The sequence below is a fragment of the Larus michahellis genome, unplaced genomic scaffold (assembly GCF_964199755.1).
Source record: "Larus michahellis unplaced genomic scaffold, bLarMic1.1 SCAFFOLD_399, whole genome shotgun sequence".
Taxonomy (NCBI): Eukaryota; Metazoa; Chordata; class Aves; order Charadriiformes; family Laridae; genus Larus; species Larus michahellis.
The window spans coordinates 1-17,740 of NW_027436385.1; the positions used below are offsets into that span (position 1 = coordinate 1).

Here is a 17,740-nt window from a genome sequence, read left to right on the forward strand (position 1 = left end):
ATGGACATCTCCTCCCCATGGGCACCACCGGGGGCATCTCCACCCATGGGCACCACCATGGGCACCACCATGGGTGTCTCCAGCCATGGGCATCCCATCCCTGTGGGCATCTGCTCCCCATGGGCACCACCGGGGGTATCTCCACCCGTGGGCACCACCAGGGCCATCTCTTCCCCATGGGCACCACCAGGGGCATCTTCTCACTGTGGGCATCTCCACCCATGGCCATCCCATCCCTGTGGGCATCTCCTTGCCATGGACACCACCATGGGCGTCTTCTCCCCATGGGCATCCCCTTGGCCATCCCATCCCTGTGGGCATCTCCTCATGGGCACCGCCATGGGCATCTTCTCCCCATGGGCATCCAATCCCTGTGGGCATCTCCTCCCCATGGGCACCACCAGGGGCATCTTCTCCCCAGGGCCACCCCCATGGATATGTGGCCATGGCCACCTCCTCCCCATGGGCACCTTCCTCTTGGATGGGCATCCTCATGGGCACCAACATCTCCTCATGGCCACCTCCTCCCCATGGCCACCCCTATGGACATCTCCCCATGGCCACCCCTATGGACATCTCCCCATGGTCACCTCTTCCCCATGGGCACCTTCCTCTTGGATGGGCAGCCCCATGGGCACCAACATCTCCTCCCCATGGCCACCCCATGGCCACCTCCTCCCCGCAACCACCTTCTTCTTGGATGGGCAGCCCCATGGGCACCAACATCTCCCCATGGCCATCTCCTCCCCATGGCCACCTTCTCCCCACAGCCACCTTCCTCTTGGATGGGAAGCCCCATGGGCACCAACATCTCCTCTTCATGGCCACCTCCTCCCCATGGCTACCCCCATGGCCATCACCTCCCCACGGCCGCCCCCATGGCCACCTTCCTCTTGGATGGGCATCCCCATGAGCACCAACATCTCCCCACGACCACCCCATGGCCACCTCCTCCCCATGGCCACCTTCCTCTTGGATGGGCAGCCCCATGGGCACCAACATCTCCCCATGGCCATGTCCTCCCCATGGCCACCCCGTGGCCATCTCCTCCCCATGGCCACCCCGTGGCCATCTCCTCCCCATGGCCACCTCCTCCCCGCAACCACCTTCTTCTTGGATGGGCAGCCCCATGGGCACCAACATCTCCCCATGGCCACCTCCTCCCCATGGCCACCCCATGGCCACCTCCTCCCCGCAACCACCTTCTTCTTGGATGGGCAGCCCCATGGGCACCAACATCTCCCCACGGCCACCCCATGGCCACCTCCTCCCCATGACCACCCCCATGGCCATCACCTGCCCATGGCCACCTCCTCCCCATGGCTACCTTCCTCTTGGATGGGCATCCCCATGGGCACCAACATCTCCTCATGGCCACCTTCTCCCCATGGCCACCCCATGGCCATCTCCTCCCCATGGCCACCCCCATGGCCACCTCCTCCCCATGGCTACCCCCATGGCCACCTCCTCCCTGCAACCACCTTCTTCTTGGATGGGCGTCCCCATGGACACCAACATCTCCCCATGGTCATCTCCTCCCCACGGCCACCTTCCTCTTGGATGGGCATCCCCATGGGCACCAACATCTCCCCACGGCCACCGCATGGCCACCTCCTCCCCATGGCCACCCCCATGGCCATCTCCCCATGGCCACCTCCTCCCCATGGCCACCTTCCTCTTGGATGGGCAGCCCCATGGGCACCAACATCTCCTCATGGCCACCTTCTCCCCATGGCCACCCCATGGCCATCTCCTCCCCATGGCTACCGCCATGGCCACTTCCTCCCTGCAACCACCTTCTTCTTGGATGGGCGTCCCCATGGGCACCAACATCTCCCCATGGCCGTCTCCTCCCCACGGCCACCTTCCTCTTGGATGGGCAGCCCCATGGGCACCAACATCTCCTCATGGCTACCTCATGGCCACCTCCTCTCCATGGCCACCCCCATGGCCATCTTCCCATGGCCACCTCCTCCCCATGGCCACCTTCCTCTTGGATGGGCAGCCCCATGGGCACCAACATCTCCTCCCCATGGCCACCCCATGGCCATCACCTCCCCATGGCTACCCCCATGGCCACCTCCTCCCCGCAACCACCTTCTTCTTGGATGGGCATCCCCATGGGCACCAACATCTCCCCACGGCCACCTCCTCCCCATGGGGGGGGTCTCCCCCGGGGTTGCCCCTCCTGGAGAAGGTGTGGAGCCCCCCGAGGGGGTGGGGTGTCAGCGGGCAGGACCCCCCCCCTCACCCGTGTCCCCCCCCCCCCCCCAGGGGTGCTGCGGGAGGTGGGCACCGACTTCACGGTGGACGCCCGGAGCCTCACCAAGACGGGGGGGCCCCACGTCAAGGCCCGGGTGGTCAATCCCTCGGGGGCCACCACCGACACCTACGTCACCGACCACGGCGACGGCACCTACCGCGTGGACTACACCCCCTACGAGGACGGTGAGCGACCCCCCCCGCGCTCCCCCCGCCACCCCCGAAACCCCCCCCAAAAAAACCCCGGGAGCCCAAAACCCCCCCCCGGGAGCCCCAAAACCCACCCTGGCACCCCGAAAAACCCCCCTGGGACCCCCAAAACCCACCCCCGGGAGCCCAAAAACCCCCCGGGAGCCCAAAACCCCCCCCCGGGAGCCCCAAAACCCACCCCCGGCACCCCCCAAAACCCCCCAGGAGCCCAAAACCCCCCCCGGGAGCCCCAAAACCCACCCTGGCACCCCGAAAAACCCCCCTGGGACCCCCAAAACTCCCCCCGGCACGCCAAAAAAAACCCTGGGACCCCCAACCCACCCCCCCCCCCCGGGAGCCCCAAAAACCCCCCGGGAGCCTAAAACCCCCCCCTGGGAGCCCCAAAACCCCCCCCCGGGAGCCCCAAAACCCCCCCCCGGGAGCCCCAAAACCCACCCTGGCACCCCGAAAAACCCCCCTGGGACCCCCAAAACCCCCCCCCGGGAGCCCAAAAACCCACCCTGGCACCCCAAAAAACCCCCCTGGGACCCCCAAAACTCCCCCCGGCACGCCAAAAAAACCCCTGGGACCCCCAACCCCCCCCCCCCCCCGGGAGCCCCAAAAACCCCCCGGGAGCCTAAAACCCCCCCCTGGGAGCCCCAAAACCCACCCTGGCACCCCAAAAAACCCCCCTGGGACCCCCAAAACCCCCCCCCGGGAGCCCAAAAACCCACCCTGGCACCCCAAAAAACCCCCCTGGGACCCCCAAAACCCCCCCCCGGGAGCCCAAAAACCCACCCCAGGACCCCCAAAAACCCCCTGGGACCCCAATTCCCCCCCCGGGAGCCCAAAAACCCCCCGGGAGCCCAAAACCCACCCCCTGGGAGCCCAAAACCCCCCCCCCCGGGAGCCCCAAAAACCCCCCGGGAGCCCAAAACCCACCCCCAGCACCCCCAAAACCCCCCCGGGACCCCCAAAACCTACCCCAGGACCCCCAAACCCCCCCGGGAGCCCCCAAAACCCCCCGGGAGCCCAAAACCCCCCCCCGGGACCCCCAAAAACCCCCCGAGAGCCTAAAAACCCCCCTGGGACCCCCAACCCCCCCCCCAGGACCCCCAAAAACCCCCCGGGAGCCTAAAAACCGCCCTGGGACCCCCAAACCCCCCCCCCAGGACCCCCAAAAACCCCCCGGGAGCCCAAAACACCCCCCCCCGGCACCCCAAACCCCTTCCCGGGACCCTAATTCCCCCCCCGGGACCCCCAAAAACCCACCCCGGGAGCCCAAAAACCCCCCCGGGAGCCCCAAAAACCCCCCTGGGACCCCAACCCCCCCCCCGGGACCCCAAACCCCACCCCTGGGACCCCAAAACCCCCCCCAGGGCCCCAATTCCCCCCCCGGGATCCCCAAAGCCCCCCTTGGGACCCCCAAAACCCACCCCGGGACCCCCAAATCCCCCTCCCCGGGACCCCAAATTCCCCCCCTGGGACCCCAAACCCCACCCCGGGACCCCCAACCCCCTCCTGGGACCCCCACCCCCACCCCCAGGGGACCCTGACCCCCCCCAGGGACCCCCAGAACGCCCCCCCCGAGGGACCCTCAAACCCCCGAGACCCCCCAAAACCCCAACCAGGGACCCCCAACCTGCCCCCCAACCCCAACCAGGGACCCCCAAACCCCCTGAGACCCCACCAAGGGCCCCCCAAACTCCTTGAGAACCTCCTCAACCCCCAACCGGGGACCCCCAAACCCCCTGAGACCCCCCAAAATCCCACCAAGGGACCCCCAAACCCCCTGAGACCCCACCAAGGGACCCCCAAATTCCTTGAGAACCTTCTCAAAGCCCAACCAGGGACCTCTAAACCCCTGAGACCCCCCAAAACCCCAACCAGGGACCCCCAACCTGCCCCCAAACCCCAACCAGGGACCCCCAAACCCCCTGAAGACCCCCCAAAATCCCACCAAGGGACCCCCAAATCCCTTGAGACCCCCCAAAACCCCAACCAGGGACCCCCAACCTGCCCCCAAACCCCAACCAGGGACCTCCAAACCCCCTGAGACCCCACCAAGGGACCCCCAAATTCTTTGAGAACCTTCTCAAAGCCCAACCAAGGACCCGTAAACTCCTGAAACCCCCCAAAACCCCAACCAGGGACCCCCAACCTGCCCCCAAACCCCAACCAGGGACCCCCAAACCCCCTGAAGACCCCCCAAAATCCCACCAAGGGACCCCCAAATCCCTTGAGACCCCCCAAAACCCCAACCAGGGACCCCCAAACCCCCTGAGAACTTCCTCAAAGTCCAACCGAGGACCCCCAAACCGCCTGAGACCCCACCAAGGGACCCCTAAATTCCTTGAGAACCTTCTCAAAGCCCAACCAGGGACCTCTAAACCCCTGAGACCCCCCAAAACCCCAACCAGGGACCCCCAACCTGCCCCCAAACCCCAACCAGGGACCTCCAAACCCCCTGAGACCCCACCAAGGAACCTCCAACCCCCATGAGACCCCCCAGAACCCCAACCAGGGACCCCCAAACCCCGTGAGACCCCACCAAGGGACCCCCAAACTCCTTGAGAACCTCCTCAACCCCCAAGCGGGGCCCCCCCGGCCCCCCCCCCGCCCCCAGCCCCGGTGGGAGCGAGGGGTGACGGCGTGTCCCCGTGTCCCCAGGCGTGCACCGGGTGGAGGTGACCTACGACGACGTGGCGGTCCCCAAGAGCCCCTTCCGCGTGGGGGTGGCGGAGGGCTGTGACCCCACCCGCGTGCGGGCGCACGGGCCCGGCCTGGAGGGCGGCCTGGTGGGCAAGGCCAACCGCTTCACCGTGGAGACCAGGTGGGCACCGGGCCACCGGCCACCTCCGCCCCGGGCCACCAACCCCCCACCTCCGTCCCTTCCCCTGGAGGTGCCACCTCTGTCCTCCTTTACTGGACGTGCCACCTCCATGGTGACATCCCATGGCACCAACCCACCACCTCCATCCCTTCCCCTGGAGGTGCCACCTCCATCCTCCTCCTCCACTGGACGTGCCACCTCCATCCCATGCCACCTCCATCCTCCTCCATTGGATGTGCCACCTCCATGGTGACATCCCATGGCACCAACCCCCCACCTCCGTCCCTTCCCCTGGATGTGCCACCTCCATCCCATGTCACCAACCCGCCACCTTCGTCCCTTCCCCTGGAGGTGCCACCTCCATCCTCCTCCATTGGATGTGCCACCTCCATGGTGACATCCCATGGCACCAACCCACCACCTCCATCCCTTCCCCTGGAGGTGCCACCTCTGTGCTCCTCCACTGGACGTGCCACCTCCATGGTGGCATCCCATGCCACCAACCTCCCACCTCCGTCCCTTCCCATGGAGGTGCCACCTCCATCCCATGTCACCAACCCACTACCTCCGTCCCTTCCCCTGGAGGTGCCACCTCCATCCTCCTCCTCCACTGGATGTGCCACCTCCATCCCGTGTCACCAACCCACCACCTCCATCCCTTCCCCTGGAGGTGCCACCTGCGTCCTCCTCTACTGGACGTGCCACCTCCATGGTGGCATCCCATGTCACCAACCCGCCACCTCTGTCCCTTCCCCTGGATATGCCACCTCCATCCCATGCCACCAACCCGCCACCTCCATCCCCTCCCATGGACGTGCCACCTCCCTCCTTCTCCATTGGACGTGCCACCTCCATCCCATGCCATCACCTGGCACTTCCAACCCCTCCCATGGAGGTGCCACCTCCGTCCTCTTCCATTGGATGTGCCACCACTGTGGCATCTTTGTCCCCCTGCCACGGAGGTGCCACCTCCATCTCCTTGCCGCCAACCCGGCCCCTACACCCCACTGCCCTGGAGGTGGCACTTCCAACCCCCTGCCACCAACGTGCCACCTCCATCCCCTGCCACCAACCTGTCCCCTCCATCTCCATGCCACCAACGTGACACCTCCATCCCCCTGCCACCAACGTGGCACCTCATTCTTGCTACCGTGGAGGTGGCATCTCCGTCCTCTTGCCGTGGAGGTGCCACCTCCATCCTCATGCCACCAACATGGCCCCTCCATCCCCGTGCCAGGGAGGTGCCACCTCCATCCCCCTGCCACCAACGTGGCCCCTCCATTCCCTTGTCGTGGAGGTGCCACCTCCATCCCCTGCCACCAATGTGGCACCTCCATGTTCCTACCATGGAGGTGGCATCTCCGGCCTCTTGCCACGGAGGTGCCACCTCCATCCTCGTGCTGCCAATGTGGCCTCTCCATCCCCGTGCCATGGAGGTGGCACTTCCATCCCCCTGCCACCACTGTGGCACCTCCCTCTTCCTACCACAGAGGTGCCACCTCCATCCCCCTGCCGCCAACCCGGCCCCTCCACCCCACTGCCCTGGAGGTGGCACTTCCATCCCCCTGCCACCAACGTGCCACCTCCATCCCCTGCCACCAACCTGGCACCTCCCTCTTCCTACCATGGAGGTGGCACCTCCACCTTCTTGCCATGGAGGTGCCACCTCCATCCTCATGCCACCAACATGGCTCCTCCATCCCCGTGCCATGGAGGTGCCACCTCCATCCTCATGCCACCAACATGGCTCCTCCATCCCCGTGCCATGGAGGTGCCACCTCCATCCCCTGCCACCACTGTGGCGCCTCCATCTTCCTACCGTGGAGGTGGCGTCTCCATCCCCGTGCCGTGGAGGTGGCACTTCCATCCCCCTGCCACCAACCTGGCCCCTCCACCCCTCTACCGTGGAGGTGCCACCTCCATCCCCTGCCACCAATGTGGCACCTCCATCTCCCCACCATGGAGGTGGCGTCTCTGGCCTCTTGCCGTGGAGGTGCCACCTCCATCGTCATGCCACCAATGTGGCACCTCCATCCCCGTGCCATGGAGGTGCCACCTCCATCCCCTGCTGCCAACCCGTCCCCTCCATCTCCCTACCATGGAGGTGGCACCTCCACCTTCTTGCCATGGAGGTGCCACCTCCATCCTCATGCCACCAACATGGCTCCTCCATCCCCGTGCCATGGAGGTGCCACCACCATCCCCTGCCACCAATGTGGCGCCTCCATCTTCCTACCGTGGAGGTGGTGTCTCCATCCCCATGCCGTGGAGGTGGCACTTCCATCCCCCTGCCACCAACCTGGCCCCTCCACCCCTCTACCGTGGAGGTGCCACCTCCATCCTCATGCCACCAACGCGGCCCCTCCGTTCCCTTGCCATGGAGGTGGCACCTCCATCCCCTGCCACCAATGTGGCACCTCCATCTCCCCACCATGGAGGTGGCGTCTCTGGCCTCTTGCCGTGGAGGTGCCACCTCCATCCTCATGCCACCAACGTGGCCCCTCCGTTCCCGTGCCATGGAGGTGCCACCTCCATCCCCTGCCGCCAACCCGTCCCCTCCATCTCCCTACCGTGGAGGTGGCACCTCCATCTCCTTGACACCAACATGGCACCTCTGTCCTCTTGCCGTGGAGGTGCCACCTCCATCCCCTGCCGCCAACCCGTCCCCTCCATCTCCCTACCATGGAGGTGGCACCTCCACCTTCTTGCCGGGGAGGTGCCACCTCCCATCACCCCTCTCCCTCCGGCACCCGCCCCGGTGGTGGCCGCCCCTTCCCCACCCCCCCCCCCGGCCCCCCGGCAGCCGCCGCGGTGGCCCTGAGCGGGTGGGTGTCCCCAGGGGGGCTGGCACCGGGGGGCTGGGCCTGGCCATCGAGGGGCCCTCGGAGGCCAAGATGTCCTGCAAGGACAACAAGGACGGGAGCTGCTCGGTGGAGTACGTCCCCTTCACGCCCGGCGACTACGACGTCAACATCACCTTCGGGGGCCACCCCATCCCCGGTGCGTGGGGGGCCGGGGGGAGATGGGGGGCTGAGGTGGGGGGGACGGGACCCACCAGCCCGGCCGTGGGTCGGAGGTGGGTTCCCCGGGGGGCCGGCGGGTGGAGGGCGTCACCACCAACCCCGCGGTGACCCCGTAGCCTACGCCGAGCCAACCCGTGGGCTGGCCCCACGGCCGCCCCACGGCCACGCCAACCCCGTCCCCGCGTCCTCCCCGTGGACATGCCCACGTTGACCCCATGGACACAGTGACCCCATGGCCACGTTGACCCCAGGCCCATGTTGACCCCTTGAACATGTTGACCCCATGGCCACGTTGACCCCTTGGACACATTGACCCCATGCCCACGTTGACCCCATGGCCACATTGACCCCATGCCCGTGTTGACCCCATGCCCACGTTGACCCCATGGCCATGTTGACCCCTTGGATGTTTTGACCCCTTGGACACGTTGACCCCATGGCCAAGTTGACCCCATGGCCACGTAGACCCCATGGCCACGCCATCCCCCTGCCCCACATTGACCCCACGGCCACGCCGTCCCCCTGCCCCACGTTGACCCCATGCCCACATTGACCCTGTGGCCATGTAGACCCCATGGCCATGTTGACCCCATGGCCACACCGTCCCCTGCCCCACGTTGACCCCATGGCTGTGTTGACCCCATGGCCACGCTGTCCCCCTGCCCCACATTGACCCCATGCCCACGTAGACCCCCTGCCCCACGTTGACCCCATGCCCACGTTGACCCTGTGCCCACGTTGACCCCATGGCCACACCGTCCCCCTGCCCCACGTTGACCCCGTGCCCATGTTGACCCCGTGGCCGTGTTGACCCTATGGCCACGCTGTCCCCCTTGCCCCACATTGACCCCCTGCCCCACGTTGACCCTGTGCCCACGTAGACCCCATGGCCGTCTTGACCCCATGGCCACGCCGTCCCCCTGCCCCACATTGACCCCATGCCCACGTTGACCCCATGCCCATGTTGACCTTATGCCCGCACCGTCCCCCTGCCCCACATTGACCCCCTGGCCCCGTTGACCCTGTGGCCACGTAGACCCCATGGCCGTCTTGACCCCATGGCCACGCCGTCCCCCTGCCCCACATTGACCCCCTGGCCCCGTTGACCCTGTGGCCACGTAGACCCCATGGCCATCTTGACCCCATGGCCACGCCGTCCCCCTGCCCCACGTTGACCCCCCGCCCCACGTTGCCCCCCTGGCCCCGTCGAGCCCCGTGGCCTCGCTGAGCCGGTGGCCACGTGCCCCCCTGCGGGCGCTGACCCCCGTCCCCCCGGCGCAGGGAGCCCCTTCCGGGTGCGGGTGCAGGAGGTGGTGGACCCCGGGAAGGTGAAATGTTCGGGGCCGGGGCTGGGCCCCAGCGTGAGGGCGCGGGTGCCCCACAGCTTCACGGTGGACTGCAGCGCCGCGGGGCTGGCCCCACTGGAGGTCACGCTGCTGGGACCCTCGGGTAGGTGGGGACGCGCCGTGGGGCGGGGAGGTGGGGGGCGGCGCCGACGGAAAGCTGGGGGGGGGGAACCGGGCCCGTGGGGCGTCCTGTGGGGTGTCCTGACCCATAGGGTGTCCTCCTCCATGGGGTGTTCTCCTCTATGGGGTGTCCTCCTGTGGGGTGGCCGCTTCTATGGGGTGTCCTGACCCATGGGGTGTTCCTGTGGGGTGTCCTGACCCATAGGGTGTCCTCCTCCATGGGGTGTTCTCCTCTATGGGGTGTCCTCCTGTGGGGTGGCCGCTTCTATGGGGTGTCCTGACCCATGGGGTGTTCCTGTGGGGTGTCCTGACCCATAGGGTGTCCTCCTCCATGGGGTGTTCTCCTCTATGGGGTGTCCTCCTGTGGGGTGGCCGCTTCTATGGGGTGTCCTGACCCATAGGGTGTCCTGTGGGGTGTCCTTCTCCATGGGGTGTTCTCCTCTATGGGGTGTCCTTCTCCATGGGGTGTCCTGACCCATAGGGTGTCCTGTGGGGTGTCCTTCTCCAAGGGGTGTTCTCCTGTGGGGTGGCCACCTCTATGGGGTGTTCTCCTCTATGGGGTGTCCTCCTGTGGGGTGGCCGCCTCTATGGGGTGTCCTGACCCATGGGGTGTCCTGACCCATAGGGTGTCCTGTGGGGTGTCCTTCTCCATGGGGTGTCCTCCTCTATGGGGTGTTCTCCTGTGGGGTATCCTGACCCATGGGGTGTCCTGACCCATGGGGTGTCTTGACCCATGGGGTGTTCTCCTCTATGGGGTGTTCTCCTGTGGGGTGGCCACCTCTATGGGGTGTCCTCCTGTGGGGTGGCCGCTTCTATGGGGTGTCCTGACCCATGGGGTGTTCCTGTGGGGTGTCCTTCTCCATGGGGTGTCCTTCTCCATGGGGTGTCCTCTTGTGGGGTGGCCGCCTCTATGGGGTGTTCTCTATGGGGCGTTCTCCTGTGGGGTGTCCTCCTCTATGGGGTGTCCTCCTCTATGGGGTGTCCTCCTGTGGGGTGTCCTGATCCATGGGGTGTCCTGACCCCTGGGGTGCCCTGTGGGGTGTTCTCCTCTATGGGGTGTCCTGACCCATGGGGTGTCCTGACCCATGGGGTGTCCCCCTCTATGGGGTGTCCCCCTCCGTGGGGTGTCCTGCCCCACAGCATGTCCTCCTCTCTGCAGTGCTCCAGCCCATGGGGTTGCCTTGCCCAGGGACGTCCTGCTCCATGGGGTGTCCTGCCCCATAGATCCTCTACTCCATGGGGTGTCCTGCCCCATAGATCCTCTACTCCACAGGGTGTCCAACCCCATGGATCCCCTACTCCGTAGGGTGTCCAGCCCCATAGATCCCTTGCTCCACAGGCTGTCCTGCCCCACGGGTGTCCTGCTCCACAGGGCGTCCAGCCCCATAGATCCCACAGGGTGTCCAACCCCATAGATTCCATGATCCACAGGGCGTCCAACCCCATAGATGCCTCGTTCCGTGGGTTGTCCAGCCCCATAGATTCCATGATCCACAGGGCGTCCAGCCCCATAGATCCCACAGGGTGTCCAGCCCCATAGATTCCATGTTCCGTAGGGTGTCCAGCCCCATAGATTCCATGATCCACAGGGCGTCCAGCCCCATAGATCCCACAGGGTGTCCAGCCCCATAGATTCCATGTTCCGTAGGGTGTCCAGCCCCATAGATTCCATGGTCCATAGGGTGTCCAGCCCCATAGATCCCATGGGGTGTCCAACCCCATAGATCCCACGTTCCGCAGGTTGTCCAGCCCCACAGATCCCACAGGGTGTCCAACCCCACAGATCCCACAAGGCCTCCAACCCCATGGATTCCATGGTCCATAGGGTGTCCATCCCCACAGATCCCACAGGGTGTCCAACCCCACGGATTCCTTGTTCCGTGGGTTGTCCAACCCCATGGATCCCCTGCTCCACAGGGTGCCCAGCCCCATAGATTCCAGGTTCCATGAGGTGTCCAGCCCCATAGATCCCACAAGGCCTCCAACCCCGTGGATTCTATGGTCTGTAGGGTGTCCAGCCCCATAGATTCCATGATCCACAGGGCGTCCAGCCCCATAGATGCCTCGTTCTGTAGGGTGTCCAGCCCCATGGATCCCCTGCTCCACAGGGCGTCCAGCCCCATAGATCCCACAGGGCGTCCAACCCCATAGATCCCACGTTCCACAGGTTGTCCAGCCCCATAGATCCCACGGGGTGTCCAACCCCATAGATCCCACGTTCCACAGGTTGTCCAGCCCCACAGATCCCACAGGGTGTCCAACCCCATAGATCCCACGTTCCACAGGTTGTCCAGCCCCACAGATCCCACAGGGTGTCCAACCCCATGGATTCCATGTTCCGTAGGGTGTCCAGCCCCATAGATTCCATGATCCACAGGGCGTCCAGCCCCATAGATGCCTCGTTCTGTAGGGTGTCCAGCCCCATGGATCCCCTGCTCCACAGGGCGTCCAGCCCCATAGATCCCACAGGGTGTCCAACCCCATAGATCCCACGTTCCACAGGGTGTCCAGCCCCATAGATCCCACAGGGTGTCCAGCCCCATAGATTCCATGGTCCATAGGGTGCCCAGCCCCATAGATCCCACAGGGTGTCCAACCCCATAGATCCCACGTTCCACAGGGCGTCCAGCCCCATAGATCCCACAGGGTGTCCAGCCCCATAGATTCCATGATCCACAGGGCGTCCAGCCCCATAGATCCTACGGGGTGTCCAACCCCATAGATCCCATGTTCCGCAGGTTGTCCAGCCCCACAGATCCCACAGGGTGTCCAACCCCACGGATTCCATGTTCCGTAGGGTGTCCAGCCCCATAGATTCCATGGTCCATAGGGTGTCCAGCCCCATAGATCCCACGTTCCGCAGGTTGTCCAGCCCCACAGATCCCACAGGGAGTGTGTGTGTGTGTGTGTGTGTCCTCCCGCCCCACGGCGCCCTTCCCCCCCCCCCCCCGCCACCCCCCACCCCCTGCCCCACTGCGGCCGCCGCTTTCCCGCAGGGCTGCCGGTGCCGCTGGAGGTGCGGGACAACGGGGACGGGACCCACAAGGTCACCTACACCCCGGCCACCGAGGGGCCCCACACGGCCGCCGTGCGCTACGCCGGCCAGGAGGTGCCGCGCAGGTGAGGCCCGGCAGCCCCACGGCGGGGGGGGGGGGGGGGGGGTTCCATCCCCCACCCCACACACTGACCCCCCCCCCCCACCCCCCAAAGCCCCTTCAAGATCAAGGTGGTCCCGGGCCACGACGCCAGCAAGGTGCGAGCCAGCGGCCCCGGGCTGAGCGCGGGCGCCGTCCCCGCCAGCCTCCCCGTGGAGTTCACCATCGACGCCCGCGAGGCCGGCGAGGGGCTGCTCACCGTCCAGATCCTGGTCAGCCGCCGGGCGCCGGGGGGCAGCCGTGGGGCTGGGGGAGGAAGGGGGGGATAAAGGGGGGGTTGGGGTAGGGGGACCCGGCAGCCGCGGCACGGGGAAGGGGGGGGGGGGGATCCGTACGGTGAGTTGGAAGCCGTGAGGTTGGGGGGTGGGACCCACAAGTTGACCCAGAAGCCATGGCGTTGGGGGCTGAGACCCATAGAGTGACCTAGAACCCATGGCATTGGGGACAGAGACCCATAGGGTGACCCGGAACCCATGTCATTGGGGGCTGAGACCCATAGAGTGACCTAGAATCCAAGACATGGGGTGGGGGAGACCCATACGGTGAGTTGGAAGCCGTGAGGTTGGGGGGTGGGACCCACAAGTTGACCCAGAAGCCATGGCGTTGGGGGCTGGGACCCACAAGTTGACCCAGAAGCCATGGCGTTGGGGTCTGAGACCCATAGAGTGACCTGGAACCCAAGGCATGGGGTGGGGGGGACCCATACAGTGAGCCAGAAGCCGTGAGGTTGGGGGCTGAGACCCACAAGTTGACCCAGAAGCCATGGCACTGGGGGCTGAGACCCATAGAGTGACCTAGAACCCATGGCATTGGGGACAGAGACCCATAGGGTGACCCGGAACCCATGGCCTTGGGGGCTGAGACCCATAGAGTGACCCAGAACCCATGGCATTGGGGGCTGAGACCCATAGAGTGACCTAGAACCCGAGGCATGGGGTGGGGGAGACCCATACGGTGAGTTGGAAGCCATGAGGTTGGGGGCTGAGACCCACAAGTTGATCCAGAACCCATGGCGTTGGGTGATGAGACCCATAGGGTGACCTGGAACCCATGGCATTGGGGGCTGGGACCCACAAGTTGACCTGGAACCCGTGGCATTGGGGGGGGGACCCATAGAGTGACCTAGAACCCAAGGCATGGGGTGGGGGGGACCCATACGGTGAGCCAGAACCCATGGCATTGGGGGCTGAGACCCACATGTTGCCCTGTCACCCAACGCTATGAGTCGCTGAGCCCCATATGGTTCCCTGTCACCCAACGCTATGGGTCGCTGAGCCCCACATGTTGCCCTGTCACCCACGCTATGGGTCGCTGAGCCCCACATGGTGCTCTCACCCCCATTCCATGGGTCGCTGAGCCCCACATGTTGCTCTGTCACCCATGCTATGGGTCGCTGAGCCCCACATGGTGCTCTCACCCCCATTCCATGGGTCGCTGAGCCCCGTATGGTCCCCTGTCACCCACGCTATGGGTCGCTGAGCCCCACACGCTGCTCTCGCCCCCGTTCGGCGGGTGTCTGACGCGGGTGTGGGGCGGGGGGGGGGTGTGTGTGTGCGCAGGACCCCGAGGGGCGCCCCACGGAAGCCGCCATCCGGGACCGTGGGGACGGGACCTACGGCGTGTCCTACGTGCCGGCGCTGCCGGGGCGTTACACCAGCACCGTGCGCTACGGCGGCGACGAGATCCCCTGCTCGCCCTTCCGCTGCCTCGCCGTGCCCGCCGGCGACGCCAGCAAGTGCCTCGTCACAGGTGGGGCCGCCCCACGCGTCCCCCCCCTGCTGCCCCACAGCCTGCCCCACGGCTTCTCCCTCCCCGCCCCGCGGCGTCCCCCTCGCTGCCCCCGCGCCGGCCTCCGCTGCCGCTAAGGCGTCCCCTCTGCTGCCTCCTGCCACCCCCACGGCATCCCCGCGCTGCCCCATGGAAGCCTCTCCCTGCCCCACATCGCCCCACGGCATCCCTTCGCTGCCCCACGGCTTCCCTTGCCTGACCCACAGCATCTCCTCCCTGCCCCACGGCGTCCTCCACTGCCCCATGGCATCCCTCTGCTGCCTCCTGCCACCCCGCAGCATCCCCACGCTGCCCCACGCTGCCCCACAGCACCCCCCTGCTGCCCCACAGATTCCCCACGCTGCCCGTCCCTGCCCCACGGCGTCCCCTCACTGCCCCACGGTGTCCTCCGCTGTCACTAAGGCGTCCCCTCTGCTGCCTCCTGCCACCCCCACGGCATCCCCGCGCTGCCCCATGGAAGCCCCTCCCTGCCCCACATCGCCCCACGGCATCCCTTCGCTGCCCCACGGCTTCCCTTGCCTGACCCACAGCATCTCCTCCCTGCCCCACGGCGTCCTCCACTGCCCCATGGCATCCCTCTGCTGCCTCCTGCCACCCCACAGCATCCCCACGCTGCCCCACGCTGCCCCACGGCACCTCCCCTGCTGCCCCACAGATTCCCCATGCTGCCCGTCCCTGCCCCACGGCATCCCCTCACTGCCCCACGGTGTCCTCCGCTGTCACTAAGGCGTCCCTCTGCTGCCTCCTGCCACCCCACGGCATCCCCACGCTGCCCCATGGAAGCCCCACACAACCCCACATCACCCCACGGCATCCCTTCGCTGCCCCACGGCTTCCCTTGCCTGACCCACAGCATCTCCTCCCTGCCCCACGGCGTCCTCCACTGCGCTAAGGCGTCCCTCTGCTGCCTCCTGCCACCCCGCAGCATCCCCACGCTGCCCCACGCTGCCCCACGGCACCTCCCCTGCTGCCCCACAGATTCCCCATGCTGCCCCACACTGCCCCACGGCATCCCCCTGCTGCCCCACAGCGTCTTCCACTGCCCCACGGCATCCCTGTGCTGCCTGCTGCCACCCCACAGCATCCCCACGCTGCCCCACGCTGCCCCACGGCACCCCCCTGCTGCCCCACAGATTCCCCACGCTGCCCGTCCCTGCCCCACGGCGTCCCCTCGCTGCCCCACGGTGTCCTCCGCTGCCGCTAAGGCGTCCCCTCTGCTGCCTCCTGCCACCCCCACGGCATCCCCGCGCTGCCCCATGGAATCCCCTCCCTGCCCCACATCGCCCCACGGCATCCCTTCGCTGCCCCACGGCTTCCCTTGCCTGACCCACAGCATCTCCTCCCTGCCCCACGGCGTCCTCCACTGCCCCATGGCATCCCTCTGCTGCCTCCTGCCACCCCACAGCATCCCCACGCTGCCCCACGCTGCCCCACGGCACCTCCCCTGCTGCCCCACAGATTCCCCATGCTGCCCGTCCCTGCCCCACGGCATCCCCTCGCTGCCCCACGGTGTCCTCCGCTGTCACTAAGGCGTCCCCTCTGCTGCCTCCTGCCACCCCACGGCATCCCCACGCTGCCCCATGGAAGCCCCTCCCTGCCCCACATCGCCCCACGGCATCCCTTCCCTGCCCCACGGCTTCCCTTGCCTGACCCACGGCATCTCCTCCCTGCCCCACGGCGTCCTCCACTGCCCCATGGCATCCCTCTGCTGCCTCCTGCCACCCCACAGCATCCCCACGCTGCCCCACGCTGCCCCACGGCACCCCCCTGCTGCCCCACAGATTCCCCACGCTGCCCGTCCCTGCCCCACGGCGTCCCCTCGCTGCCCCATGGTGTCCTCCGCTGGCGCTAAGGCGTCCCCTCTGCTGCCTCCTCCCACCCCCACAGCATCCCCGCGCTGCCCCACGCTGCCCCACAGCACCCCCCTGCTGCCCCACAGATTCCCCATGCTGCCCCACACTGCCCCACGGCGTCCCCTCACTGCCCCACGGTGTCCTCCGCTGTCACTAAGGCGTCCCCTCTGCTGCCTCCTGCCACCCCCACGGCATCCCCACGCTGCCCCATGGAATCCCCTCCCTGACCCACAGATTCCCCATGCTGCCCCTCGCTGCCCCACGGCACCCCCCTGCTGCCCCACAGATTCCCCATGCTGCCCCACACTGCCCCACGGCATCCCCCTGCTGCCCCACAGCATCTTCCACTGCCCCACGGCATCCCTGTGCTGCCTCCTGCCACCCTGCAGCATCCCCACGCTGCCCCACGGAATCCCCTCCCTGCCCCACACTGCCCCACATCACCCCACGGCATCCCTTCGCTGCCCCACGGCTTCCCTTGCCTGACCCACAGCATCTTGTCCTTGCCCCATGGCATCCTCCACTGCCCCACGGCATCCCTCTGCTGCCTGCTGCCACCCCACAGCATCCCCACGCTGCCCCACACTGCCTCATGGCATCCCCTCCCTGCCCCACAGATTCCTCTCCCTGCCCCACGGCATCCCCTTGTTGCCCCACATCCCACCCCGGCCCACCCCCGCCTTGCCCCATGTTGCGCCACGGCAGCTCCTCACCCCACTCCCTGCCCCATAGCTGCTGCCCCCCATCACCTCCACCTGCCCCACGGCTACCCCCAACACCCCACCCCCTCCCCAACCACCCCCCCATCCCTGCCCCACGGCGCAGTGGGGCTGAGCAGGTGCCCCCCGGGCAGAGCAGGACGCTTCGGTCCCCTGGAGCCCCCCAACCAACCCGGCCCCCCAACAACCCAGACCCCCAACAACCCAGACCCCCAACAGTCCAGACCCCCAACCAAGTCAGCTCCCCAGCCCAGCCCCCCAAGCCAGCCCCCCAACCAACCCGGCCCCCCAACAACCCAGCCCTCCAACCCAGCCCCCCAACCAACCCAACCCCCCAACTCAGCCCCCCAACCCAGCCCCCCAAACAACCCAGCCCCCCAACATTTCAGCCCCCCAACCTGGCCCCCCAGCTCAGCCCCCCAACCCAGCCCCCCAACCAACCCACGCCCCCA

The 17,740-nt window shown here is 66.9% G+C and overlaps 1 protein-coding gene across 1 annotated transcript in view; it reads left to right on the forward strand.

Annotated features, from left to right (window-relative positions):
* Positions 1–2,057: 2,057 nt before the first annotated feature.
* Positions 2,058–17,740, forward strand: part of LOC141737286 (filamin-C-like) — a 44,565-nt gene continuing 28,882 nt past the window's right edge. Inside the window, exons 1-7 of the mRNA XM_074571962.1 lie at positions 2,058–2,448; positions 5,122–5,284; positions 8,124–8,284; positions 9,589–9,756; positions 12,770–12,893; positions 12,984–13,140; positions 14,488–14,677. Of these exons, the coding sequence (XP_074428063.1) occupies positions 2,061–2,448; positions 5,122–5,284; positions 8,124–8,284; positions 9,589–9,756; positions 12,770–12,893; positions 12,984–13,140; positions 14,488–14,677 (1,351 nt within the window). The 5' untranslated portion in view covers positions 2,058–2,060. The remainder of the gene's footprint in view (positions 2,449–5,121; positions 5,285–8,123; positions 8,285–9,588; positions 9,757–12,769; positions 12,894–12,983; positions 13,141–14,487; positions 14,678–17,740) is intronic.